This window comes from Garra rufa, chromosome 15 (assembly GCF_049309525.1).
Source record: "Garra rufa chromosome 15, GarRuf1.0, whole genome shotgun sequence".
Classification (NCBI taxonomy): domain Eukaryota; kingdom Metazoa; phylum Chordata; class Actinopteri; order Cypriniformes; family Cyprinidae; genus Garra; species Garra rufa.
The window spans coordinates 36,332,076-36,357,450 of NC_133375.1; the positions used below are offsets into that span (position 1 = coordinate 36,332,076).

Sequence of the window (25,375 nt, forward strand, 5' to 3'; positions counted from 1 at the left end):
GATCCTAATAGCGGCATAAGGGTCTTATCTAGTGAAACGATCTGTCATTATAAAAAAAGAAATACAAATTTACGATGTAAATAGGAAATTTGTTATGCAAAGAACTTCATTGATTACTTATAACCAGTGGATAATTTGTAAATTACAAGGTCCCAGAACAAAGCGGGGTGACGGATCCGGCAAGTGATCGGAATAGGGAGAGGTACGGAGCATTCGCGCAATCACATTGCACTGGTGGACCAACTTGAGCGACCGGCTTGCATCAGTTGCTTTTATAGCGTGCACATGTACTCATGGTTATTTTATCTTAAACCAAACATTTTTAGCATAGTTTTTGTGGGACAGGGCAGTCGCAACAGTGGTTGTAATGAGCGCGGATATTTTGCATTCTCTTCAGGAGTAGTTCTCGGTGCCGCCGACTTGCATTACTTTGGTAAAAATATGTTTTATTTAATCTATGAAACTGTTTCTTTGCTGTTAATCATTTTATTTAATGCAAAGCAAATTAAAGAGACACGATGTCAGTCACCTAAACGAGACACACTGGTTTTTCACTACGATTATACATTTAATTCTTGTAAAAGGAGTTTAAATGTAAGAAATATTGTATACATGTTTAAAGGGTAGTATGTGTTGTATTAAAGGTCCCATATTGTCAAAATCGAAATTTCCTGGCTTTTTTCATGATAACTGAGGTCTAGGGGCTATGTAACTACCATATGAGTTTCAAAGCAGTCAATCCACAGTAAACTGCACACAGCCTGCTTAAAGTAGCTGTTCATTTTCACGAGCCGCTGTGACTTCCGTAAAGATGTGACGTCCGATCTACTCAGTCACCGCCTTCAGTCACCACCCCCAGCACCAATCACGTCCCACCCTCCTTTTGTCAAACCCAGACAATATCGTGTCCATAACATTGCTAAGCAACAACAACACGAAAACAAGTCGAGAAAACCCTGTTCAGTCGATAGATTTCGAAACTACATCATTGCACAGGCTTCAGAACAACGTGAATATAAGAGACCAGTGGCAAGTCAACTTCAGCCTCTTTCACTCAGCGATTCCGGTAAATACACGGATAATGTGTCCCATGATTTGTTCCGGAGTTGTTTGATTTGGTTCATTCACAGTTGTTTTCCGGAATCTGTGCGTGCTTTACACAAAACCCATAAAGACATGTGACGTTTGGATGTGAGCTGTAATGCGACGTGTACGTTTCACTAAACTGAAACTAACCTGAACAAACTGTGCTTCAGTGCTGATAGTGAGGAGCTGGCTCTGCCCGATCGCCGCTTCATTCCACTTTGCACATATTTTTTCATCGTGAAGAGTCGCATGATAACGTGCATCATCACTACAACACTGCCTTTATGGTTCTGGCTTTTGTTCACACAGCGCTCGTTCCCGTAATTTTCCAGAATCAGCGCGCATTGTGAAAGGGGCTTTACTGAAGCAACAGTTATGTAGCTTACTGCATTCGGTGTTTGAAAAAGAAAAAACATTAATGATCGTTCTGAAATATCCTGTTGAGTATCAGCAGGCTCTCTCTATGGCTCTGGGCTCGGCTAAAGCATACATGACCGTAGTTAACTGTGGTTAGCTGTCTGGCTGTGCGTCACTCAGAAAACAACAGGCCAATCAGAAGAGAGGCTCATGAATATTAATTAGATGGGCCAAAATCGACCTGTTGTTGACAGAGCTACTAAAAAAGGAGCTGTAAAAATATATTGAGATGGATTTTGGCACTTATACCGCAAATATATATTCTTAAGGACATCAACAACTAAAATAAACCTCCAGAAATGTGTACAATACGCCTTATTCAGCCCGCCGCCATTTTGAATCGAAAACGAGGCTGTGAGGGATAGCAGTCCAGCAGCGCCCACTGTGGCGTATTGTTGCGTACCGGGATGTAGATCGTATAACCGTAAAATAATAGGTCATTTCACATTTTTCCACAGGACAAAGAGCTCCAGAAAACATGGATTGTTCCACAGGACATATAACCTAACTTTCAGGTAACAATTTTGCATTTATTTAAGAAAATGACTGTGCTAATTTCTAATGTGAGTATGTTTATCTTACTTTAAACGCTTACACAGAGTTTTTCAAATGATCTTATATAGATTAAAATGCTTAATGGTTCGTGTTAAGAGCCTGCAGCTATAGGTCATAAGCGTCTTCCCGACCTTTATTATGAAATTACGATAAACATGACATTTTCCTTGTCTAAAGCAAAACAGAAACAAAAAATAATGTTCTGAATATTATTTTGCGATTTTAAAAGTGGTTTACCTCAAACACTACACGGCAAACTAATAAATAAATGTTATCTTTTGATCGCTTTGCATAAAAATAAACTTTGTTTAAACCTACTGTTTTTTGTATGACTTAACATGTTGTCTGAAAGAGGCTTACGATCTAACTGCAGGCTCTTAACACAAACCATGTTAATCTTTAAAACATCATTTAAAAATAATATCTTTTTCACTTACGATCGCAAGGTTTTCCTTTCGTGAGGCTTTTGAGTCCAGGTAACGTTAAACACAGACGGAGCTGAAAGCTTCCTTAAGCTTCCTAATTCCAGTCAGTGTTTTTGAAAAATAATCCTGAGTAAAATGTTAGGAGCACAGTCTTGTGTTCTTTGTAATCTATACAAAATGGAGATATTTAGTTTAGTTGTAGTAAAATATAACATTTTAGCTCTGTGTAAACGTTTAAAGGAAGATAAACATGCTCACATTATAAATGAGCAATTAGCCAACCGGCTAGTTTCCACAGTCATTTTCTTAAATAAATGCAATATTGTTACCTGAAAGTTGGGTCCTATGTCCCGTCGAACTTTAATAATACACATTTTCTGAAGTTCTTTGTCCTGTGGGAATTAGTGAAATGATATTTTCTCTTTATTTTTATGACTAAACAATCTACATCCCGATACGTAACAATACGCCACAGTGGGCGCTGCTGGACTGCTATCCCTCACAGCCTCGTTTTCGATTCAAAATGGCAGCGGGCTGAATAAGGCGTATATGGGACCTTTAAGAACTGTATTTAATGAAAATAAAGGCAATTAGGCAAATAAAGAAAGACAGAAAGACAGTGAGCTGAGGTATTTTTGGGTAGACTACTTCTTTAACAGATAAAAATATGTAAGATCTGTTTTGAGAGTCAGATAAATTTTGCATAAGTTTTTAATTAAAGTGATCAGTTAAAAAAATCAAGTGGGACTGCAGCAAATTGCAACTGAAATTTGTGACATTTAGAGGTATCATACACTATGGAAGCCCGTTTCCACCAGTGAATTGAAAAAAAAAAATTGGTAATTGACTTTTCTCGCAATTTTGCAAATCTAACTTATTTTCTCAAAATTGAGATATAAACTCTCAACTGCGTGTTATAAAGTCAGAATTGCAAGCTATAAACTAGAAATTGAGGTATAAAGTCAGAATTGCGAGATATAAAGCCACAATTCAGACTTTTTTCTCAGAATTGTGTGATAGAAAACTCACAATTGCGAGAAATAAGATGAAAACTCGCAACTCTGACTTTCTTTTTTAGATATAAACTCACAATTGCGAGAAACAAAGTCAGAATTGCAAGACGAAAACTCACAACTTTTTTATATATTTAATTTTTACTTCTAAAATTCTTGTTAAAGGAGTTTAAATGTAAGAAATATTGTATACATGTTTAAATGGTAATATATGTTGTATTAAGAACTGTATTTAATGAAAATAAAGGCAATTAGGCAAAGAAAGAAAGAAAGAAAGAAAGGTCAAAAAATTAAATGCAAGACGAGCATTTATGGTTAAAGTATACAAATTGTAATTTTTTTAAGAAAATGTTGATCGTTTTACTACATAAGACCCTTATTCCTCAGCTGGGTTATGTAGAGCCCTTTAAAGCTGCATTGAAACTGTAATTTGGACCTTCAACTCTATCCCCAGTCCCTATTGGAGTCCACTATATGGAGAAAAATCCTGGAATGTTTATCATCAAAAACCTTCTTTTCAACTGAAGAAAGAAAGACATGAACATCTTGGATGACATGGGTGTGAGTAAATTATCAGGAAATTTTAACTCAGGAGTGAACTAATCTTTTAAAACATTTCAAACGTTTAATTTAGTGACTGGCGTCCAGTATAGTCACCTGAGAAATGAATGTTCATTTTACATTGTGAACCAATCTTGTGCACTACCTGATCTTTAAGCGCGTGGATGGCCAGCTCATGCTCTTTCTGTTTACTCTGCAGCTGCTCCTTCAGTTCAGCGACGTTCTGGAATCGCACACACAAACCAACAGGCAGGAAGATTCAATGCATTTTTAGTATGACAGTGATGGATGCAGCAGTGTGTCTACGGTCCATTAATCTCTGCAGATGTGCCTCAGCGCCAGAGTCTGATCCTGAAGCACTGACTGCAGTCTTTAGCCCACCCTCAAGGGTTTGCAAATGTTTATCATCATACTCCCTTAGTGGCCATCCATCGATCGCCCTCCAAGATGTGCAACAAATGGGCTTCAATATTAAGGGAATTTGGCAGGGTGGGCCCTGAGCGGATCTCACCTGGTTGGCTGCCATTAAATCTGTCTGCAATTTCTGCACACGAAGGTTTATGGATTTGAGCTCCTCCTCTTTCCTCTGTTGGATCTCATCAATTTTAGTCCTGTGAAAACAAATGCATCATATGCTATGAGGGGTTTGATGTGACTAATGTGTGGTAGGGTCTATTCCCAGGCATCACGAAAAGAATAAATAAAACAGCAAATTCAGCAGGAAAAACATTACAGAGGAGTATAAATGACAACATGGGAACACATATAGCTGGGTTCCAGAAGTAAAAATGCCTTTTTTTATTTAACATGTTTAAAGGTATAAATTACCCAAAAAATAAATTTGTCAAAAATATTGACCCCTCAGACCATCCAAGATGTAGATGGGTTTTTTTCGCTCACCAATGAATCCTCTGCAGTGAATGGGTGCCGTCAGAATCATATTCCTCAGTTCAAACACCTTAATAATGGATTTGCTACTTACAAACAGAGCTTTTCACTCCACAAGATGTTCATTGATGGACTGGAGCTGTGTGGATTACTTGTGAATTATTGTGATGTTTTTATCAGCTGTTTGTAATCTCATTCTGACGGCACCCATTCACTGCAGAGGATCCATTGGTGAGCAAATGAATTAAAACTGATTTTTGTTGATCTGTTCCAATAAAGAAACAAACTCATCTACATCTTGGATGACCTAAGAGTGAGCGGAGGTATTTTTGGGTGGACCACTCTTTTAACAAATACAAATATGTATGATCTGTTTTAAGAGTGCAGAAAGAGTCAGATTAACTTAGCAAAAGCTTTTATTCAAAGCGATCAGTTTAAACTCAAGTGGGACTGTGGCAAATTGCCACTGAAATTTGCGACATTCAGAGACATTCATCTTCTGGTTCAAACCTTACAACTCCTCATTTCTGACTTTTTCTTGCAATTGTGAGTTTGTATCTCGCAATTCTGACTTTTTTCTTGCAATTGCAAATTTACATCTCTGAATTTTTTTCTCAGAATTGCATGATGCAAACTCGCAATTCTGAATTTTTTTCTCAGAATTGTCAAATATAAACTCACAAATGCAAGAAATAAAGTCAGAATTGCAAGATGAAAACTCGCAATTCCGACTTTCTCTGAATTACGTGATACAAACTCACAATTCTGACTTTTTACTCATAATTGTGAGATATAAACTCGCAATGGCATGTTATAAAGTCAGAATTGTGAGATATAAACTTGCAATTCTCAGAAATATCTCAGAATTGCAAGGTATAAAACTCGCAATTGTGATTTATAATCAGAATTGCGAGATATAAAGTCACAATTGCAAGTTGAAAACTTTTTTCTCACAATTGAGAGTTTGTATCTCACAATTCTTTTTTCTCACAAATGCATGATACAAACTTGAAATTTTGACTTTTTTCTCAGAATTCTGAGATATAAATTCCCAATTCTGACACTTTCTCAGAATTGTGATATAAACTGAATTGCAAGAAATAAAGTCAGAATCGCAAGATGTAAACTCGCAACTCTGACTTTTTTCTTGCAATTGCGAGTTTATATCTTGCAATTCTGACATTTTCCTCAGAATTGTGAGATATAAACAATTGTGTGTTATAAAGTCCAGTTTTGAGAGGGAAAAAAGACAGATATGTTCTCATGATTGAGTTTATGTCTCACAATTCTGACTTGATAACTTCAATTGTGTGTTATAAAGTCACAATTGCAAGATATTATCTCATAATCCTGGCAAAAAATTTAACTTATGTCACACAATTCTGACTTTATAACATGCAGTTGCGAAAAAAATCAGAATTGCGTTTTTATCATTCAATTCTACATGGAAAAAAAGTCAGAATTGCAAAATGTAAACTCACTACCTTTTTTTATTTTTTATTCATGCTGGAAATGGGCTTCCATAATACACTTCCTAAATTCAGAAGTTGATTCAAAATCAGAGTAAGTTATTTGTTTGCTGTGATTTTCATTTCAAATGAAAATCCGCAATACATTTTCTGGTTCAAACCTTACAACTACACATTGAGAAAACAAATGGGAAACACATTTCGAGAACCCAGGCTCCTAAAAAATCCCTGTTGAGCTTTATCGCAAAATAACTGCCCTGCTGGGTTTGTCTTTCTCACCTGCTGTCATTGTAAAGTGCCTCCTTCTCAACTTGTAGCCTCTGGAAGCTGTAAGAGAAGCATAAAGAGACTTGAATCCTCATTGGCCCTAAAAAAAACCCACACAGCAGTGATAAATAACAGGCAGCATCTCCTGATCAGGGAAAACAGGCCCCGTGTTGACCAGAGGGATGCGGATCGAAGGCAGTCTGTGCTGAAACAGCAGTCTACAGCAAGTGCCAGAACAACAAGTTCACGTTCAGACTCATTACACTGACACAGAGACTGCCGCTAGGCCACAGCTGAGTTACCACGGCACACTAAGGGGTGATGTAATCACACGGAGAGTTCTGATTGGCTGAGGGGCCACGGTACAGAGAAAGAGGACTCGAGTTAAATGGAGGGTTGAAAGTCATTTATCTTGCACTTGAGGAGGTAATGTGTTTAACTGTAACATCGTCCATTAATACCGTCCTTAATGTTCATTTTTCCATATTTCAGCAGGTTTTCCGTGAAATCACTCAATCACTGTCTTCCTCAATTAATATCAGCAAGTTGTAGTCTTAAGCTGGTTTAAAGGTGCACTTATTCATTTTCCACTAGGAACCCCTGTCTCTAAACTGAAGTGAATTTTGCATCATAAAGAAAACTTTCACACCATGTTTGGAGAAAAGCATAAGTACTTCACTGGGATAGTTCAACTAAAAAAGAAAATTCAACCATTATTTAATCAACCTTGTTTTCTGTTCTAATGCCTTATAACCTTTGTATTTTTTCAGAGTATTAAAAGACAAATGTAAACAAAACAAAAAAAGCCCTTCTTGCACATGTTCTTAATAGCGGTGAATAGCAACTAGGCTCAAGCTTTAAAGAAAAACCATTCAAAAGCATCACAGAACGATCCCATTTGACTTGATTTTCCATGGGGCATACGATAGTGTTGAAAAACTGAATTGAACTGAAATTTAAATTATTATTTAGCAAAAGTCCTGACCTTGGCCATTGGTCTTCTGTGCAAGACTGTGAGACCGTATTAACAGAAGTTTCAGCTCGCTCAGCAAAAGCCCACAAGCACACCATTTCAAGAAATCAAGGTTGATCAAAATGCGATGCACGGCTCCTAGAAAATTATGCACATACTTCTCAGAGGTGAATATCTCTGTTGCATTCTCCAGTCGTGGATAGCAGACCAATGGCCAAGATCAGAATTTTCGCTAAACAATAAATTAAACCAAAATATAATTTTTCATCAAAGCCTATCGTATGCCTCCTGAAGACATGGAAAATACAGCATAAGTCAAATGGGATCACTCTGTGATGGTTTTGCTTTTTTTTTCCTGCTTGAAGCTGATTGCTATTCAATTGCCATTATATGGATGGGAACAAGCAGGACATGTTTTATTACATTTCTAATTTCTAATTTAATTTCTAATTTTTAAAAAAAGGACATATGGCATAACAACAACAACAGGGTGAGTAAATATTTATTTGCACCGTTTCCAACACTTACTGTATGCTTTTAAGATCCATCTCTTTTCACACTGAGGACAAATGAGGGACTCATATGCAACTATTACAAAAGATTCAAACGCTCACTGATACTCCAGAAGGAAAAAAGATGCATTAAGAGCCAGGGGTGAAAACTTTTGAACAGAACAAATATATGTACATTTCTCTTATTTTGCCTTTTTGACTCTTTTCATTTAGTACTGCCCTTCAGAGGCTACAAAAGATATGTACATGTGCTCCAGAAGACAAAATAAGTAAAATTTAGCCTGATCTTCAAATTCAAAATGTTTCTAAATTTGAATGCATTGTATTTCCTTATGGAGCATCAGTGAGCTATTGAACCTTCTGTAATAGTTGCATATGAGTGCCTCAGTTGTCCTCAGTGAAAAAAAACAGAGCTGTGGATCATTCAGGTAACAACACAGTATTAAGACTCAAGCGTATGTAAAATTCTTTATTACTTTCTCTTGTGGACTACATGTAAATTCAGGTCAGTACAGAATAAAAAATTACATGGATTTTATATGATCACTCTTACCCACTTATTTTGGTAAAATATTTTGCAGATTCTTCAAGGTGTATGTAAACTTTTGACTTCAACTGTAATATGAAAAAATAAAGCATAAAAGCATCTCACCTGTCTTGTTTTTTCTTCAACTTATCGGACAACTAATAAATGAAAAAAAAAAGACATTATCACTTGCATTTTTATCATTGAGGACACATGCTTTCCGAAACAGACATGTGGTACTTACTTTAGCATTTTCTTCTTGTAGTTTTGTGATTTCCGCCTGCTTAGACATCTGAAAATGAAAATGAATACATTACAATTAGAAAAGTCTGTATGGGGACTACAATATGGATCAGTCAAAGAGGTAAGATAAAGGAAAATAAAATATTTAATGTGTCAATTAACAATACAAAAATGTATGATCAAATTAAAAATAGCTTTAATAAGCAACTTTCAAATATTAAAACCTGCAAAATGCCAGTTTAATCATAGTTATGAAAGTACTCTCTAGAGCAAGGAGAGAATGAATGCGTCCAAAATTAGCACCCATGGCGAGGGTAAAAATACACGCTCATCAGCAAAACGAATCCTAGCATTTTGTCCTTTTGTCTGTTTCCTGCTGTCCTGGGTATTTAGAGGGCAAAACTGATGTTTTTACCTCTAGTGTCTGGAGTTGTTCCCTCAGTAAGCATTTCTCCTCCATTTCCGTTTGAAGCTTTAATGCCACCTCTGAAACCCAGCGTTAACAGATATTAATGCACACGACTGCCAAAAAATCTTGAGTTTGTAAAGTGTTCAACTGACGCTCAGTCAAAGTCAAATCATTGTGCTGCTATGTGAAGATCCAGAACACAACCTTCCCTGTTTTTTACTCGGTTAACTCTTCAGTGAGTTTGAGAAGGTCAGAACTTTAAAAAGAAGTTGTCAGAAAGATGTACTCACTGCACAGTTCATTATCTCGCTGTTCCGGTTTGGTGCTTTGCACTTCGGCCTAGAGAACACAGAAGAGATACACAACGAAATGAACTTTTTCACAAAGGGTTTGAACAGCAGGTTCAGTTTCTACAAAGCAGCTCCACAAATGAAACCCCAGTAAATACAGAAATCAGTGGATGTTTTTTGAGGAAAACATTTCAGGATTTCTCTCCATATAGTGGACTTCTATGGTACCTGCAAGTTTGAACTTCCAAAACGCAGCTTCAAAGGGCTCCAAAACGATCCTAGCTGAGGAAGAAGCGTCTTATCTAGTGAAACAATTGGTTATTCTCGAAAAAAAAAAAAACGATTTATATACTCTTTAACCTTAAATGCTCATCTTGTCTAGCTCTGTGTGAACTCTGTGTATTCCAGTTCAAGACAGGAATACACAGAGTTCACACAGAGCTAGTATATTTAGTATATAAGAGTTTAATATAGAAATTGTCATTTATTTTAGAAAATGACTATTTCCCTATAGATAAGACCCTTCTTCTTTGGCTGGGAATGTTTAGAGCCCTTTGAAGCTGCATTTAAACTGCAAATTGCAAAATACAATTTCTGTTATTTATCTGTAATTTTTTATTGCAAGAGAACTTCACTTTAAACAACTTTTCTGCTCATTTAAGGCTAGTACATGAGGCTGGGAATAGGGCTGTGCAATTAATCGAAACTCAGTTTCGGTTTCTTTAAATGACCATGAAAATACAGTAATCGAGATGAAATGTTTATTGCGCCCCTTTCCAGTGTGTTTTCGCTCCTCCATAAAAGCCTAATTTCACATGCAAGTCAGCGAAATGTTTCTTTGATTTTGTGTTTTTAAAAGCGAGAAAGATAACTTGCACTGTTCTGTGCATGCGCTCAGAGACGGAGCAAAACACGGACATGTAAAATTATCTTTTAGCTCAAGGTGCGCACCTAAACGGTCAAATACACTAAAATATAAAATATTTCAAAATGAGGCGCTTGGTGATTATTAATGTAAACCCTTGTCAGTTATGTCTTAAATGATCATAATCAGTTGAGAAAGAAAATACGTGTGTAGCAGTATATTGGATCCGTGTGGCACTTAAAGCGCCAACAAATAATATTCGTTCTGCCTTCTCTGTGCTTATTAATAAAATGTAAAAATACAAAGAAAAAAAATCACTCACTGCTCTTGAATGAAGGACTTTTGTAGTTTTAATAAGAAACAACGCATGTTTAATTCTTACAGTGAAGACGCAGTTTTATTTTACATTCAAATAATTACATTCAAATTCTGTAGTAGACTATTACACTACTTTAGACTTGCATAAAAGTCAATATTTACTGGGGGTTTTTTTATTTGTATCTTTTTTCTGTTGTATTGCTATCTTTAAATTAGTCACTAATTTAAAGCTTTGGCCCCAGTCACAATCGTGATTACAATATTGACCAAATGATTTTTGCCATAATCGAGCAGTCCTGGGCTGGGAAACACTAACATTAAACACTAACTAATATTAAACACTAACATCATAACCTACTTTTTCATCATCCAATCATGAAGGATAAAATCAAGTCCCATTCTACATTATTTCCCGCTGGATATTCTATTCCAATTTCAAGAAACTGCACCATATTATGGAATTGGGAATGTTTAAAAAAAGTGACAAACTATATATAAAGAACAACCAATTAGCTGCAGCCCTCATTTTATCAGTAGTCATCGGTAGTCAAACACTAGACTCCAGATCCCTGTCCTTACATCCCCTTTACTGTGCTAATCTCACAAAAGAAGCTGATGGTGGTGTCTCTGCTGTGTCTGGCCACAGTTCACCCTAGCATCTGTAGGCCCTGCATTAAACATGACCTCTGAGAACTCCAGCAAACTCCTCCTGATAAAGAGTGCAGCACTGCGTAGCTGAATAATTGATTTACTCTGAAACTCTACTGTTAGGATACTCTGACTGAGTGAACCAACTTGTTTACTTGGACTGAAACTTGTATTTTTAGAAAGACATTTATAGCCATCCGTTCCAAACTTATCACATACCCCAGAAGATGCATGCCAATCACACTCGATTGCGGTATAGATGGCTTCATCGATTGACATCTGAGAGTTCTGGTTTCTTGCACATGGTATAATTATTATCCCTGCAGAAGCTGCAGTCATTTCATTATACTGGTTCTTTCACTCTAAACCTCTTCTGTATGGTACAGCATCCCAACCCTGGTGAGAATGAAACCTAATATCTGTTACCTGATCAATCTGATCATTTCCCGGGGCAGAGAGTTCATCACTGTGACCGCTGGCATCTGACTGGACACCATTAGTGCCGGCCGATTCATCGATGAGCGCTGCTTTTCCATCATTAACATCTGCACATTCTTGAAGAGCTGTTTGGATGCACACAGAATATAATCAAGCCCACTTCTTAAAGGGACAGTTCAACCAAAAATGAAAATTACCCTATGATTTACTCACCCTAAATTGATTCTAGGTGTATATGATTTTCTTCTTCCAAACAAATACAATCAAAGTTATATTAAAAATGTCCTAGCTCTTCCAAGCTTTTTAATGGCAGTGAATGGGTGTTGAGATTTTAAAGTCAAATAAAGTTCATCCATCCATCATAAAAGGTACCCCACACAGCTCCGGGGGGAAGCAAAAATATCTCCATTTAAAACTTTATAAACCATATTCTCTCACTTCCGCTAACTGTCATATGTGTGTTCACCAGAAGTGCACTGGAAAGAGCAAAACAAACCACCGGTCACGGAATAGAAGTACAAAACAAGGATTTGTAAAGAAAAATGTCTGAGGATTACAAAATAAGCCAAGAGAAGACTGGTTTTCCTTTGCTGTAAATACAGCTTGATTCTCAAAAGACAAGCATATTCTCACTAGATGTCATGCTACGGCATGTCCTACGCCAACTACTGGAATGCCAGTCAGTTAGCGAAAGCTAGAGAGTGCAGTTTATAAAATGTTAAATATTTATATTTTTCCTTACAAAAACGCATCAATTCAGAGGGCCTTTATTAAAAGAGTAGACTTCCAGTATTTGACTTCGAGAACATAAATGTACAGATAATGTACTCACCCTGTTGTCATCCAAGATGTTCTTGTCTTCTTACTTCAGTCATAAAAAAAATATATGTTTTTTGAGGAAAACATTTCAGAAATTATCTCCATATAGTGGACTTCAATGGTGCCCGTGACTTTGAACTTCCAAGATACAGTTTAAATGCAGCTTCAAAGGGCTCTAAACGATCCCAGACAATTTATATATTTTTTAACCTCAAATGATAGTCTTGTCTAGCTCTGCGTGAACTCTGTGTATTCCGGTTCAAAACAGTAAAGGGTATGTCAAAAAATTCCATCTCATTTTCTTGAGTTTTTGTCATGAACCAGAATACAGAGTTCACACAGAGCTAGACATGATGAGCATTTGAGGTTAAAAAGTATATAAATAGGATTTTTTTTTTTTTTTTTTAGAAAATAACCGATCATTTCGCTAGATAAGACCCTCGGCTGGGATCATTTACAGCTCTTTGAAGCGGCATTTAAATAGCATTTTAGAAGTTTAAGTCCACTATATGAAGAAAATTCCTGAAAAGTTTTCCTCAAAAAACAATTTCTTTACGACTGAGAAAAGACATGAACATCTTGGATCTCACAAAAGTGGGTGAGTAAATTATCTGTAATTTTTTGTTCTAGAAGTGAACTAATCACGTGAATATGATATATATATTTTTTTTTTACACAAATGCATTGATTCACTTCCGAAGGCCTTTATTAACCATCCAGAGCCATGTTGAGTACTTTTAATCATGGATGGATGCATTTGATTGGACTTCAAAATCTCAATAGCCATTATAAAGCTTAGAAGAGCCAGGACATTTTTTTTTATATAACTCCAATTGAATTATTTTGAAATAATAAAGTCATATACACCTAGGATGGCTAGAGGGTGAGTAAAGCATGGGGTAATTTTCATTTTGAGGTGAACTATCCTTTTAAAGGGATAGTTCACCCAAAAATGAAAATTTGATGTTTATCTGCTTACCCCCAATGCATCCAAGATGTAGGTGACTTAGTTTCCTCAGAAGAATACAAACGAAGATTTTTTACGAAAACCGGTGCTGTCTGCCAGCCTTATCATGGGTGTGGATGGGCACCAGACCTTTAAAAGTAAACAAAAACATGCACAGACAAATCCAAATTACACCCTGCGACTCGTGACGATACATTGATGTCTTAAGACACGAAACGATCGGTTTTTGAGAGAAACTGAACAGTATTTATATCATTTTTTACCTTTGTTACAACGCCACGTCCATCTCTCCTGAGTAAGCGTTCGGCATCAGTCACGTCACATGAGCACGCGCTCTGTGGTAGAATACGCAAACGCCGGAAGCGATCTGTCGCATGTATACGACACTCATTGTTTACACAGAGCACAGAGATTGTGGGTATAGCGGCTATTCAAAATGGTAAATACTTGCGCTTATCCTGATTGTTTAAACCGATTTAAAGCTAAAAGATTACATTAGTTTGCGCAAACTCTAAGGCATCTACCTCCTGAAAATAAAAGAATAATACAGCATGGTTACCAGGCAGACATCTCCCCAAACCACTCAGGATATCCTATCTGACCCTGGGCCACAAAACCAGTCATGAGGGTCAATTTTTTAAAATTGAAATGTATACATCATCTGAAAGCTGAATTAATAAGCTTTTAATTGATGTATGGTCAACTATTTAAATATCTAGAATCTGAGGGTGCAAAATATTAGAAAATCACCTTTAAAGTTGTCCAAATGAAGTTCTTAGAAATGCATATTACTAATCATAAAATAGTTTACATATTACGGTTGGAAATTTACAAAATATCTTCAATCATTAATACCCTAATGATTTCTGGCATAAAAGAAAAATCTGTTATTTTGATCCATACAATGTATTTTTGGCTATTGCTACAAACATACCTGTCCTACTTAAGACTAGTTTTGTGGTCCAGGGTCACATATTACATTTGTATACATAGCAATTAATGTCAAAAATCAAATACTGGTGTTAGAAGAAATCCCACCTGTGCTTTCTTGCTCTTGTTCAAAGCCTGAGGATGAAAATGAAAAAGAAAACATTATCTTAACTGGATTTTTAACTTAAATAGAATCCATCCTAAAACACCACCAAGAGATTTTGTTTCTTCATCATCCTCTGCAGTGAATGGGTGCCGTCAGAGTGAGAGTCCAAACAGCTTACTCCTCACATTAAAATCCACTGACTTCTTTGTTAAAACTGTTTTGGACTTGTAAACAGTGCTTGATCTATGCATATTTCTCTCCTGATTTAGACAACACAACATTTTCACTGGAGAAAACAATACTATGGATAGAGGACTTGTTTAAAACATCTTAATGATGGATTTGTTTATTACAAAGACAGCTTTTCACTTTACAAGATTTTAATTAATGGACTGGAATGGTGTGGATTATTGTGATGTTTTTATCAGCTGTTTGGACTCTCATTCTGATTATAGTGCATTATAGTGAGTACATTTTCAGCAAATGTTCATTTTTGGTTGAACTATTCCTTTTTCTGTGCAAAACAGAATTGCAAAAGTTATTGTTATGAATATTTAAGCACCACTTTTATCAAACTGCTTCAATTTCACAATTCATACAGACTTCAGAGTGGTTTGTCAATGCTGAGTCACAAACACAATGTATTGTCTTACAACATGGCCAGCGCAAGACTTGTGACTTTGTGTTGAAATGCATGCAAAGCTGTATAGTTCACTGTAGAAAAGAAAGAAAAAGATACACTAGGAGGGGAAAAAACTGGAACAGACCAGAACAGTCAATTACTCCCACCCCATTAAAACAGAAGGCAGGAAAACAGCACACAAAGCAAATTTACAAGGCCTGCAGTAAAGCTTGACCTCTATCTCATGGCAATGACCTGCTGAAAAACCAAGGAGAGCCACTACCTTCTGCGCTTTGACATAGTCTTTCTCCAAGTTCGAGGTCTTCTGACGGACACTGTTGAGCTCTGTGACACAGAAAAGAAAATGGAATTAGAAAATAACTAGAAATAAGATGTTAAGCTTGTTTGTGTGCGACGACACACAACTATGTTTTTAACAGACAGCTGCACAAGCAGAAATTGCTAATGGATTTTGTTGATAATTAGCAGGACTGTATATTATAATATAAACAAGTCAACATAATAGTCTGCACACTTGAAATGAGAGTTTTCTCAGAGAATTTACTGATAACCAGGGTACAAGTCACGCATAAGGTCTTAAGATATTGTGTTGCTTAATATAACATCCACTTTTACTGACCAATAAGATGATTTCAAAACTGTAAACATGAAGTATAGCTGAAAGGTTTCCATACTGTCAAAGTTCACTCCATAATTCTGCTGTATTATAATAATAATTATTATTACATAATTCTACTTAGTCAAAAGTTTTTGAACAGTAAGATTTTTAATGTTTTTAAAGAAGTATCTTCTTCTCACCTAGCCTGCATTCATTTGATCCAAAACACAGCAAAATCAGTAATATTGTGAAATGTTTTTACTATTTAAAATAACTGCTTTCTATTTGAATATATTTTAAAATGTAATTTATTCCTGTGATCAAAGCTAGATTTTCAGCATCATTACTCCAGTGTCACGTGACCCTTCAGAAATCATACTAATAAGCTGATTCACTGTTCAAGAAACTTTTTTTATTATTATCAATATTTAAAACAGTGGATTACATTTTTTTCAGGATTCTTAGATGAATAAAAAGATCCAAAGATCAGCATTTATCTGTAATAAAAAGCTTTTGTAACATCAACATCAACTCAGCTGTTTTCAACATAATAATAATAAATGTTTTTTGAGCAGAAAATCAGAATGTTGGAATGATTTCTGAAGGATCGTGTAACTGGAGTAATGATGCTAAAATTCAGCTTCGAAATCAATTACATTTTAGAATATATTCAAATAGAAAATATTTAAAATCTTACTGTACAAAAACTTTGACTGGTAGTGTATGTATCCAGAAACAGCAGATAATTATAATTTCTTAATAATCATCCATTAAATATATTAATTTCTATTATTTATCGGAGGGGGGTAAATTATAGAAATGAATACTTTTAATGGATGCTTTAAATGGATCAAAAGTGATGATAAAGACATTTATAATGTTACAAAAGATTTCTATTTCAGATAAATGCAGTTCTTCTGAAGTTTATATTTATCAAAAAAAGCCTGAAAAAAATCTACTTTTCAACATAACAATAATAATAAATATTTTTGAGCAGCAAATCAGATTATTAGAATGATTTCTGAAGGATCATGTAACTGGAGTTATGATGTTAAAATTCAGCTTTCAAATCACAGGAACACATTAGATTTAAAATTATATTCAAATAGAAAACAGTTATTTTAAATAGTAAAAATATTTCAATTTTTTCCTGTTTTTTTTTTTTTTACAAATCTTACTGTTCAAAAACTTTTGACTGGTAGTGTATGCATCCAGAAACTGCACATAATTATTTTCTCAAAATGTAACATCATTTTAAAATGTCTGTCAATATATATGTCTAAACCAAGAATTCCCAAGCCCTTTGATCTAAATATTTACTTTGCAGAATTTGCTTAAATTAATATGTCAATAATTGAACAACATATCTGCATGCTCACGGTTCACCAATCACATGGTCACATGTCACGCATTTAAATAAATATTTGAATGAAGGATTGGTGTGTGCAAGCAAAACATTAACTCACCGATGCATTTTAAGCTTAGGCAAAAATTTAGTTTCATACATTGGGTCACATTTTCACACCAAGTTCAGTATTTAAGTTCATACATGCCCAGTGATGCTTGAACTAGACTAAGATCTGATTACACACAACTGGTGCAACCGGCCTCAGGCCCTCAGACAACTCAGTTTTGACTGACAGAATTAGAACATCTATCTTTATATATCTTCCCCAAATGCTTGTTCAATTATTAAACCATTTAATAAATTTGATTGTGCTCTCAGCTACCGACAGGACGATTACTCTCACAACATTTTGGCACAATAAACCTACAGAATTAAACAGACAACCAAAATAAGCACAGAAAATGTAAGGTTTAGTGGAATAGGTGCAAAAGATGACATTCTGCCATGTTAATGATGCAAACAAGTTGGCCAGTGTTTTGAATATGTAAAGGTTTAGGTTTACATTCACTCACCCGCTGTGTTTTTCCGCAGCTCATCAGATAGCTGGTAGTTCTGTGTTCTCAGCTCCAAGAGCTGAGCCTGTTAAAACACATTAAAATAGAAATGAATAGAGTAAAACATAGTATATGAGGTATACTTGAGGTAGCGAGGTGTTTAACATACAGATTATTAATTATTGCAAATGACCACCTCGACAACACATCATCATAAAAGCATCATGCAGTCTTGTTTATGCTATGAATAATGTTATAACAGTGGTTTACAATGCATTAAAAGTTTATTTACGTAATGGAAACATTTAATTAAAAAGTCTGGTTGCTATGAAACTGAATATTAGATGCTTCAGGGGTTGTAAACAAGATGATGCTAGAGCAAAACAACAGCGATATGATATTTAATATCCTGACATTCCAACAAAACACGTCTGATTAACTCTCTATATATGTATATATAATGTACTTTAATTGTTTTGAAAAAGCAAAAATATCAGCTGTTTGCTGTGCTAACGGTGCTAAATGGTCAGTAATTATAGGTTAGCGTGCTAACAGGCTAATTACATCTCTATTATATGTCACAAACGCATCACAATAGTAAGAATATTGAATGTCATTTTAACAGACAGTCATTTTGGTGGCTAAACGATTAAATACACTAAATAAAAACATCGCAATTGTCTATTAAAAACATTTTCTGGCCTCATAACCATTAGCTTGCAGGCTAACGGCTACAGCTAACAGAGTCCCAATCCGCTCAGATGGACATCAATTTAAGATACAAAACAGATTTGTTTGCACATATTCTTAAGTGAAATTACTTCTAAACATGTTGAGGATCTCATATGTGCTTTAGAGGTTACAATCCAAGTTCAAATAAAGAGATTTGTACCTGCATACGGTGGAACTCCTCTTCTGACAGTGCTTGCGCCATCTTCGCTACAGCAAAACACTGCTGGACAGAATACAAACTGTCTCTATTTGCTATTATTGTGTTTTCTGTCAGCCTTGTTTTAACAAATGAACTGTCATTCTGATAAGATGAAGGTTAAAGCTGTAGCTTTCTGATGTCTCCCATTTAAGAGCTTTGGCTTGCTGACAGAAACCCCACCATGAGTTATATCTGCACCTGTCCTGTAGATGCCGCAATAACACAATATATTCACTACTGTAGTTGTAACCTAGTGCAGTGTTTTTCAACCTTTTTTGAGCCAAGGTACATTTTTAATTGAAAAAAAAATCACAAGGCACACCAACAATCAAAAGTGTAAAAAAAATGAAACTCTGTAGCTTATATTACCAATATACAGCCATTCTTATCGAAGTGTGTTGAACAGGAATCAAAAACACAAGGAAAAAAGTATCTTATCTTTCATATTTCGTCTTCTTTCAAATAAAATGTGCAATTAACAATATACAGTCATTCTTATCAAAGTGTCTTGAAAAGGAATCAGCTAAGCACAATGAAAACAGTCTTCTTTGATCTTTCATATTTCTACCTACTCAGTGTGAAACCTGGGCCTGTTTGAATGAACACCGAGCTTATAACTTATTAGGTTTCAAAAAATGTTTTAGACCAATTAGGTGAAATTGAATAATTTCCCACGGCACACCTGACGATCTCTCACGGCACACTAGTGTACCACAGCACAGTGGTTGAAAAACACTGACCTAGTGAACCTAGTGAGCGGACTACCTAGACGGCAACTATAGGCTTCTATGCTCATTTGTCAATAATTAGTTACAGATACAAATCAAGCATTCATTTACATGTGTGAATTGAGACTACAGGAATGATTTTATGCTCATAGACAATCAACAGTGATAAAATAACCATTCATTTCACTTGTATTAAAAGCTTAAATGTTCTTAAATACATTCCTAGTTTTATTATATAAAAAATATCTAAAATACCAAACAACTTCTTTACATTTTGTGTGACAGGTTGACGTTTTTATGCTTGTGACTGAAAAGGATGAGGAAAATCATAAACAACTTACAGTTGTAGGAACAGATAAAAGGAACACATGATACTCTGATAAGGTTTATAAGTCAATGAACTTTACTGTATCTGTAAAATAAACAACAGTAACTCTGGAAACATCTGAGTGTCACATGAGAGCCATTTTTACAGGCAGTTACCAGTCAATAGGCCTACTTCTGTGATTCGACTTAAAGTGGCATGCATGAACATTTTATAATAAGTAGTTATATCTTAGCAAAGCATCATAAAAAGTGATAATAAAAAGTTTGTTTTCTATTTCTATTTCAAATAAATGCTTTCCACTATATATATATATATATATATATATATATATATATATATATATATATATATATATATATACTAAGAATATTAAGCAGCACAAGTTTTTTTTCAGTATTGATAATAATAAATGTTTCTCAAGCAGCAAATCAGCATGTTAGGATGATTTCTAAAGCATTATGTGACACTGCAGAGTAGAGTAATGATGCTGAAAATTCAGCTTTGATATCACAGAAATGAATTAAATATTAAAATATATTAACATAGAAAATAGTTATTTTAAATTGTAATAATATCTCACAATATTACTGTTTTTACTCTATTTCTGATCATTTTTAATTTTTTATTATGTACTAATTTAATACAAACGCCTGACATTACAAATTCTGCTTTCAGCAGAACAATACGTGAAAAGTTGAACTCAAAAATTGACATTTTGAATTTGAGAACTTCAACTGCATTAATGAAACACGTCACCTACGAATCCACATGCAAACAGTACATACATATTCAATGCAGTCACATTTCCCGTTTCACACAAACCCACTGAATTTAACAAAACATGGAAGTAAAACAGCATCTTGTGTATAAGGTTACAAGAGAGACAGGAGGCCAGTGTCTGATGTATTCAATCTATCTGATCTCCCCCTGTCTGTGGAGTTCCCAGGCTGTGGGGTAGTGGAGTATTTTGGGAGGTGACAGATGAAGAGACGCTCCTCTTCCTTTTTGAGCCATCGCAGTAGTTTAGTCAGTTCACCGATAGCTGATTTCTTAGTGACAAGTGGAGTGAAGCAGGCATACATCTCAAACTTGCTAGTGACCTACAGAACAAAAGGAAGAGTATAGGAAATACAGTTGAAGTCAAAAGTGAAAATACACCTTGCAGAATCTGCAAAATGTTAATTATTTTACCAAAAAAAGAGGGATCATACAAAATGCATGTTATTTTTTATTTAGTACTGACTTGAACAAGATATTTCACACAAAAGACATTAACATACAGAAAGAAAATAATAGGTGAATTTATAAAAATGTATCAAAAATTTATGCACGCTTGATTCTTAATACTGTGTTGTTACCTGAATGATCCAATTAGCTATTTTTATTATTTTATTTTGTTATTGATAGCCCCTTGTTAAACTACCCACTGTTCTTCAGAAAAATCTTTCAGGTCCCACAAATTCTTTGGTTTTTCAGCATTTTTGTGTATTTGAACCCTTTCCAACAACAACTGTATGATTTTGAGACCCATCTTTTCACACTGAGGACAACTTAGGGACTATTACAGAAGCTTCAGTGCCCTATTGAAAAAAAAAAAGCATATGCTGGTTAGGTATGTTTTGATGCTGGTATGCTGGTTTAAACTGGTCCTTTGCTGGTTTATGCTGGTCCTTTGCTGGTCCTTTGCTAGTTTATGCTGGTTTATGCTGGTCCTTTGCTGGTTAATGCTGGTCTTTAGCTGGTTTATGCTGGTCCTTTGCTGATTTAAGATGGTCCTTTGCTGGTTTAAGATGGTCCTTTGCTGGTTTATGCTGGTCATTTGCTTGTTTAAGATGGTCCTTTGCTGGTTTATGCTGGTCCTTCGCCGGTTTAAGCTGGTCCTTTGCTGGTTAAAGCTGGTTCTTTGCTGGTTAATGCTGTTCTTTAGCTGGTTTATGCTGGTCCTTTGCTGGTTTAAGATGGTCCTTTGCTGGTTTATGCTGGTCCTTAGCTGGTTTATACTGGTCCTTTGCTAGTTTATGCTGGTCCTTTGCTGGTTTACGCTGGTCCTTTCCTGGTCCTTTTCTGGTTTATGCTGGTCCTTGACCAGCAACATGACCAGCTAAGGACCAGCATAAACCAGCAAAGGACCAGCATAAGCCAGCTAAAGACCAGCATTAACCAGCAAAGGACCAGCATAAACCAGCTAAAGACCAGCATTAACCAGCATTAACCAGCAAAAGACCAGTATAAATCAGCAAAGGACCAGCATTAACCAGCATAAACCAGCTAAAACCAGCATCCCAGCATCAAAACATACCTAACCAGCATATAACAGGGTGAGCGTTTGAACCTTCTGTAATAATTGCAGTTGTTAATCAGTAGTTAATCAGTTGTCCTCAGTATAAAATGTCATTGTTGGAAAGGGTTCAAATACATAAAAATGCCAATAAAAAAAAAAGAATTTGTGGGACCTGAAGGATTTTTCTGAAGAACAGTGTGCAGTTTAATTGTTCAGGACAAACAAAGGACTCATAAACAACAAATCATTAAACAAACAAACAAAAAAAAACATCTGTGCATCATTCAGGTAACAACACAGTATTAAAAATCAGGTGTATGTAAACTTTTGAACAGGGTCATTCGTATAAATTCAGCTATTACTTTAACTTATGGACTATATGCAAATGTCTTTTATTTGAAAAATCCTATTCAGGTCAGTCGTAAATAAAAAATAACATGCATTTTGTATGATCCCTCTTATTTTGGTCAAATAATAAACATTTTGCAGATTCTGCAAGGTGTACGTAAATCTTTGACCTCAAAAATATACCCAGAACATTCTGAACTACTGAAGTTGTTTTGATTCTTCTAAAAACATACCCAGGCCAGCAGAGTTTCTTTGCCTGCAGAATGGTAGATGAGTTTAAGTGGCCGTGAGGCACTGTGGATACGATTGTGCATGTTGCGATACAGATCCAGCAGGAGTATCCTCTCTTCCTGGCTTCTATATGCCACCTCCATCTCTGGGCTGAAGAAAAGCATCATATAGCATGCTTATAGTCTGTATACTTGATTACAACACAGGCATTATTACAAGAAATGTGACCTGGTCATACCACCTACATCAGTACAGTAGCAGAGAAGTGTCTAACATACATAAACTGTCAAAGCAAACCAGATGATGGAAAAAAAACTCAGTTTCAGTCCATTTAAGATAGACACAGTTTAAACCACAGAATGTTTCCACACATAATGTGGTCTTTGATGCATCTAATCATTCGCTCTGCCTTATTTGCTTGCATTTTTGCATAAAAGGCACCTCGCGACTGTGTCCACAGAAGGTCTGAAACATTTCAGCCATGTGATTAGGCTAATCAAGTGCTTACTGTTGCAGAATTCATGGCAAAGTGGTCAAATCTTTCACAGAATGTGGAAATCCTGGCTTATAAGCCATCATTTTTCAGGATTTGGGAGCCATCTGGTGTTTTAGATGACAAAAAGAACCATTGATTGCAGAAAAATGAGTCAAAACGCTAATGATTCGTCCATTTCCTTGTGGTTTAATGGTTTTAGTGACTCATTTGAGCTTGAAGGCAACTCTAAACAGCTTTCACAACCCATTCTACTATAAAAAAAATATTTAAATAAATTAAATGAAATTATTGCCATACGTCTTTCTACTTCAAAATTACACATTTAATTTAATGTTATTAATTAATGGCATTTCTTTGTAAGTAATTGTGAAATTCGATACACCAGTTTTTTGTGCATGCAATTATAAGAGAAATAGAATATTAAATGAGGAAAAACTGTAGGACAGGACCTGATTGGATGATGAAGAGCGGATGTTTCATTTACAAGAACAGTGTCAGATTTAAATACTTCCTACTTTTGAAAAGATTTTTGACCAGGATCAAACTAACTTACTAATCATGCTAGAAACTTGCTAGTAACATGCTAATCAGGCTAGAATCATGTTAACAACATGCTAGTAACTTGTTAGTCATGCTAACAACATGCTAGTAACATGCTACTTATGCTAGTAAAATGCTAATATCTTGTTAACATGTTAGTAACATGCTAATCATGTTAAAAACATGTTAATTTTTTGTTAGAATCATGCTATCAACATGCAAGTAACATGTTATTCATGCTAGCAAAATGCTAGTAACATGCAAACCGCAATAAAATCATGCTAGCAAAATGCTAGTAACATGCTAATTATGTTAAAGGGATAGTTCGAGCATTTAAGACATGAAGTTGTATGCAATCCTTATCAGCACTATAGTGTATACACACTGACCCACACTGCGTTCACCTCCCTGGTCAGAGTTCTGGCCGCTGGAAGTTTTTCAAGAAAGTAGTCACGGTTAGTTTCCGGGGCCTCAAAACTGTGCGTTTTTACGTGAAAAAAATATATGCGTTTCAAAGCTTGATTAATTTACATCACAAAAAACACTCCTAACAAAAATCATACCTCAGTTTTAATCGGCACTATATTCTTTCCGTTTCCATCAATCCGCGCTGCTGTCAGTTCGCACGTTCCGATCAGCTGTTGATAGCGCGACTCACTGACAACATGTCTGAATACGAAACTTCTGATGATGAAACCAATTTTAGCACAATGTCAGACGGAACAGACGATATATATATATTTATATTAGACCTCGTTTCACGTGATTTCCACAGGAGTCTAAACATCAGATTGTTTACTGTACAGTTTAGACATGGGATCTCCAGTCCTCGTGAGCTACTGTCTTGCTGGTTTTAGTTTTTCTCTGATGCAACACACACCTGACTCAAATCAACGGGTTATTAGCAGGCTTGTACAGAATGTCTCATTTGAGAAAGGTGTCCTGTCATAGGAAAACATCGCGCTGCAGGAATGTAGCTCACGATGACCGGAGTTGGAGATACCTGGTTTAGACCTACCTGTATGTATGTGACTTCAAGCACACTTATAAACACGATGATACCGACGCACGTTCCGCATAGTTACAGACAATAACAAATATAGCAAAGCATCATATTTTGTTGTGTTATATAGATTCAATTTAATTCATTAGTTATGACATTTGCCGATTTTCTCACCACATAGACAGTCGATTATTGTCGATGCTATCACTGCCCCGGTTAGAATATTCTCAATGTGACGTTAGCCTAAAAACCGACGTTAGCTTCAAAATAAACCTGTCGTATGAGACATGAAGTTAGTAAATAGAGCTTACCCGTGGTACTGGTACAGCAGAACTCTTTAAAATCCATTTTTTGATTTTTCCTCCTTGGTTGGGGATGTAATCGTCTTCGCTGAAGTAAGCACTGCACACACGAAAATCCTTGATACTGGATATTTTAGCTCCAGCAGAGTAGCCGATGGCAACCAGCCAAAGCTGTCTCATAACTATATCAGAAACAGGAAAACGATGGAATCTGAACGGCGATCCCTGCACATTCTTGTGGTCACAACCTGGGAATTTACAAGTTCGCACCATTGTTAATTTTCTACTTTTTACGTCGTTGTCATTCGAGTGTGTAATG

At 35.7% G+C, this 25,375-nt stretch overlaps 1 protein-coding gene and 1 pseudogene across 1 annotated transcript; both read right to left on the bottom strand.

Annotated features, from left to right (window-relative positions):
- Positions 1-4,464: 4,464 nt before the first annotated feature.
- LOC141287739 (GRIP1-associated protein 1-like) lies at positions 4,465-18,969 on the bottom strand (annotated as a pseudogene).
- A 1,276-nt stretch (positions 18,970-20,245) lies between these two features.
- On the bottom strand, positions 20,246-23,114 carry LOC141286535 (vacuolar fusion protein MON1 homolog B-like). Its single transcript, XM_073818587.1, has 2 exons — positions 22,718-23,114; positions 20,246-20,955 (listed from the first exon to the last, which is right to left on the bottom strand). The coding sequence occupies exons 1-2, from the start codon at positions 22,880-22,882 to the stop codon at positions 20,728-20,730; spliced, it is 393 nt and encodes a 130-aa protein (XP_073674688.1). The 5' UTR covers positions 22,883-23,114; the 3' UTR covers positions 20,246-20,727.
- Positions 23,115-25,375: the final 2,261 nt, after the last annotated feature.

Coding starts and splice junctions, on each gene's coding strand:
- LOC141286535 (XM_073818587.1), bottom strand. CDS start 22,882: ATGATGCTTTTCTTCAGCCCAGAGATGGAGGTGGCATATAGAAGCCAG. Junction 20,956..22,717: donor AAGAAACTCTGCTGGCCTGG/GTATGTTTTTAG, acceptor TTTGTTCTGTAG/GTCACTAGCAAGTTTGAGAT.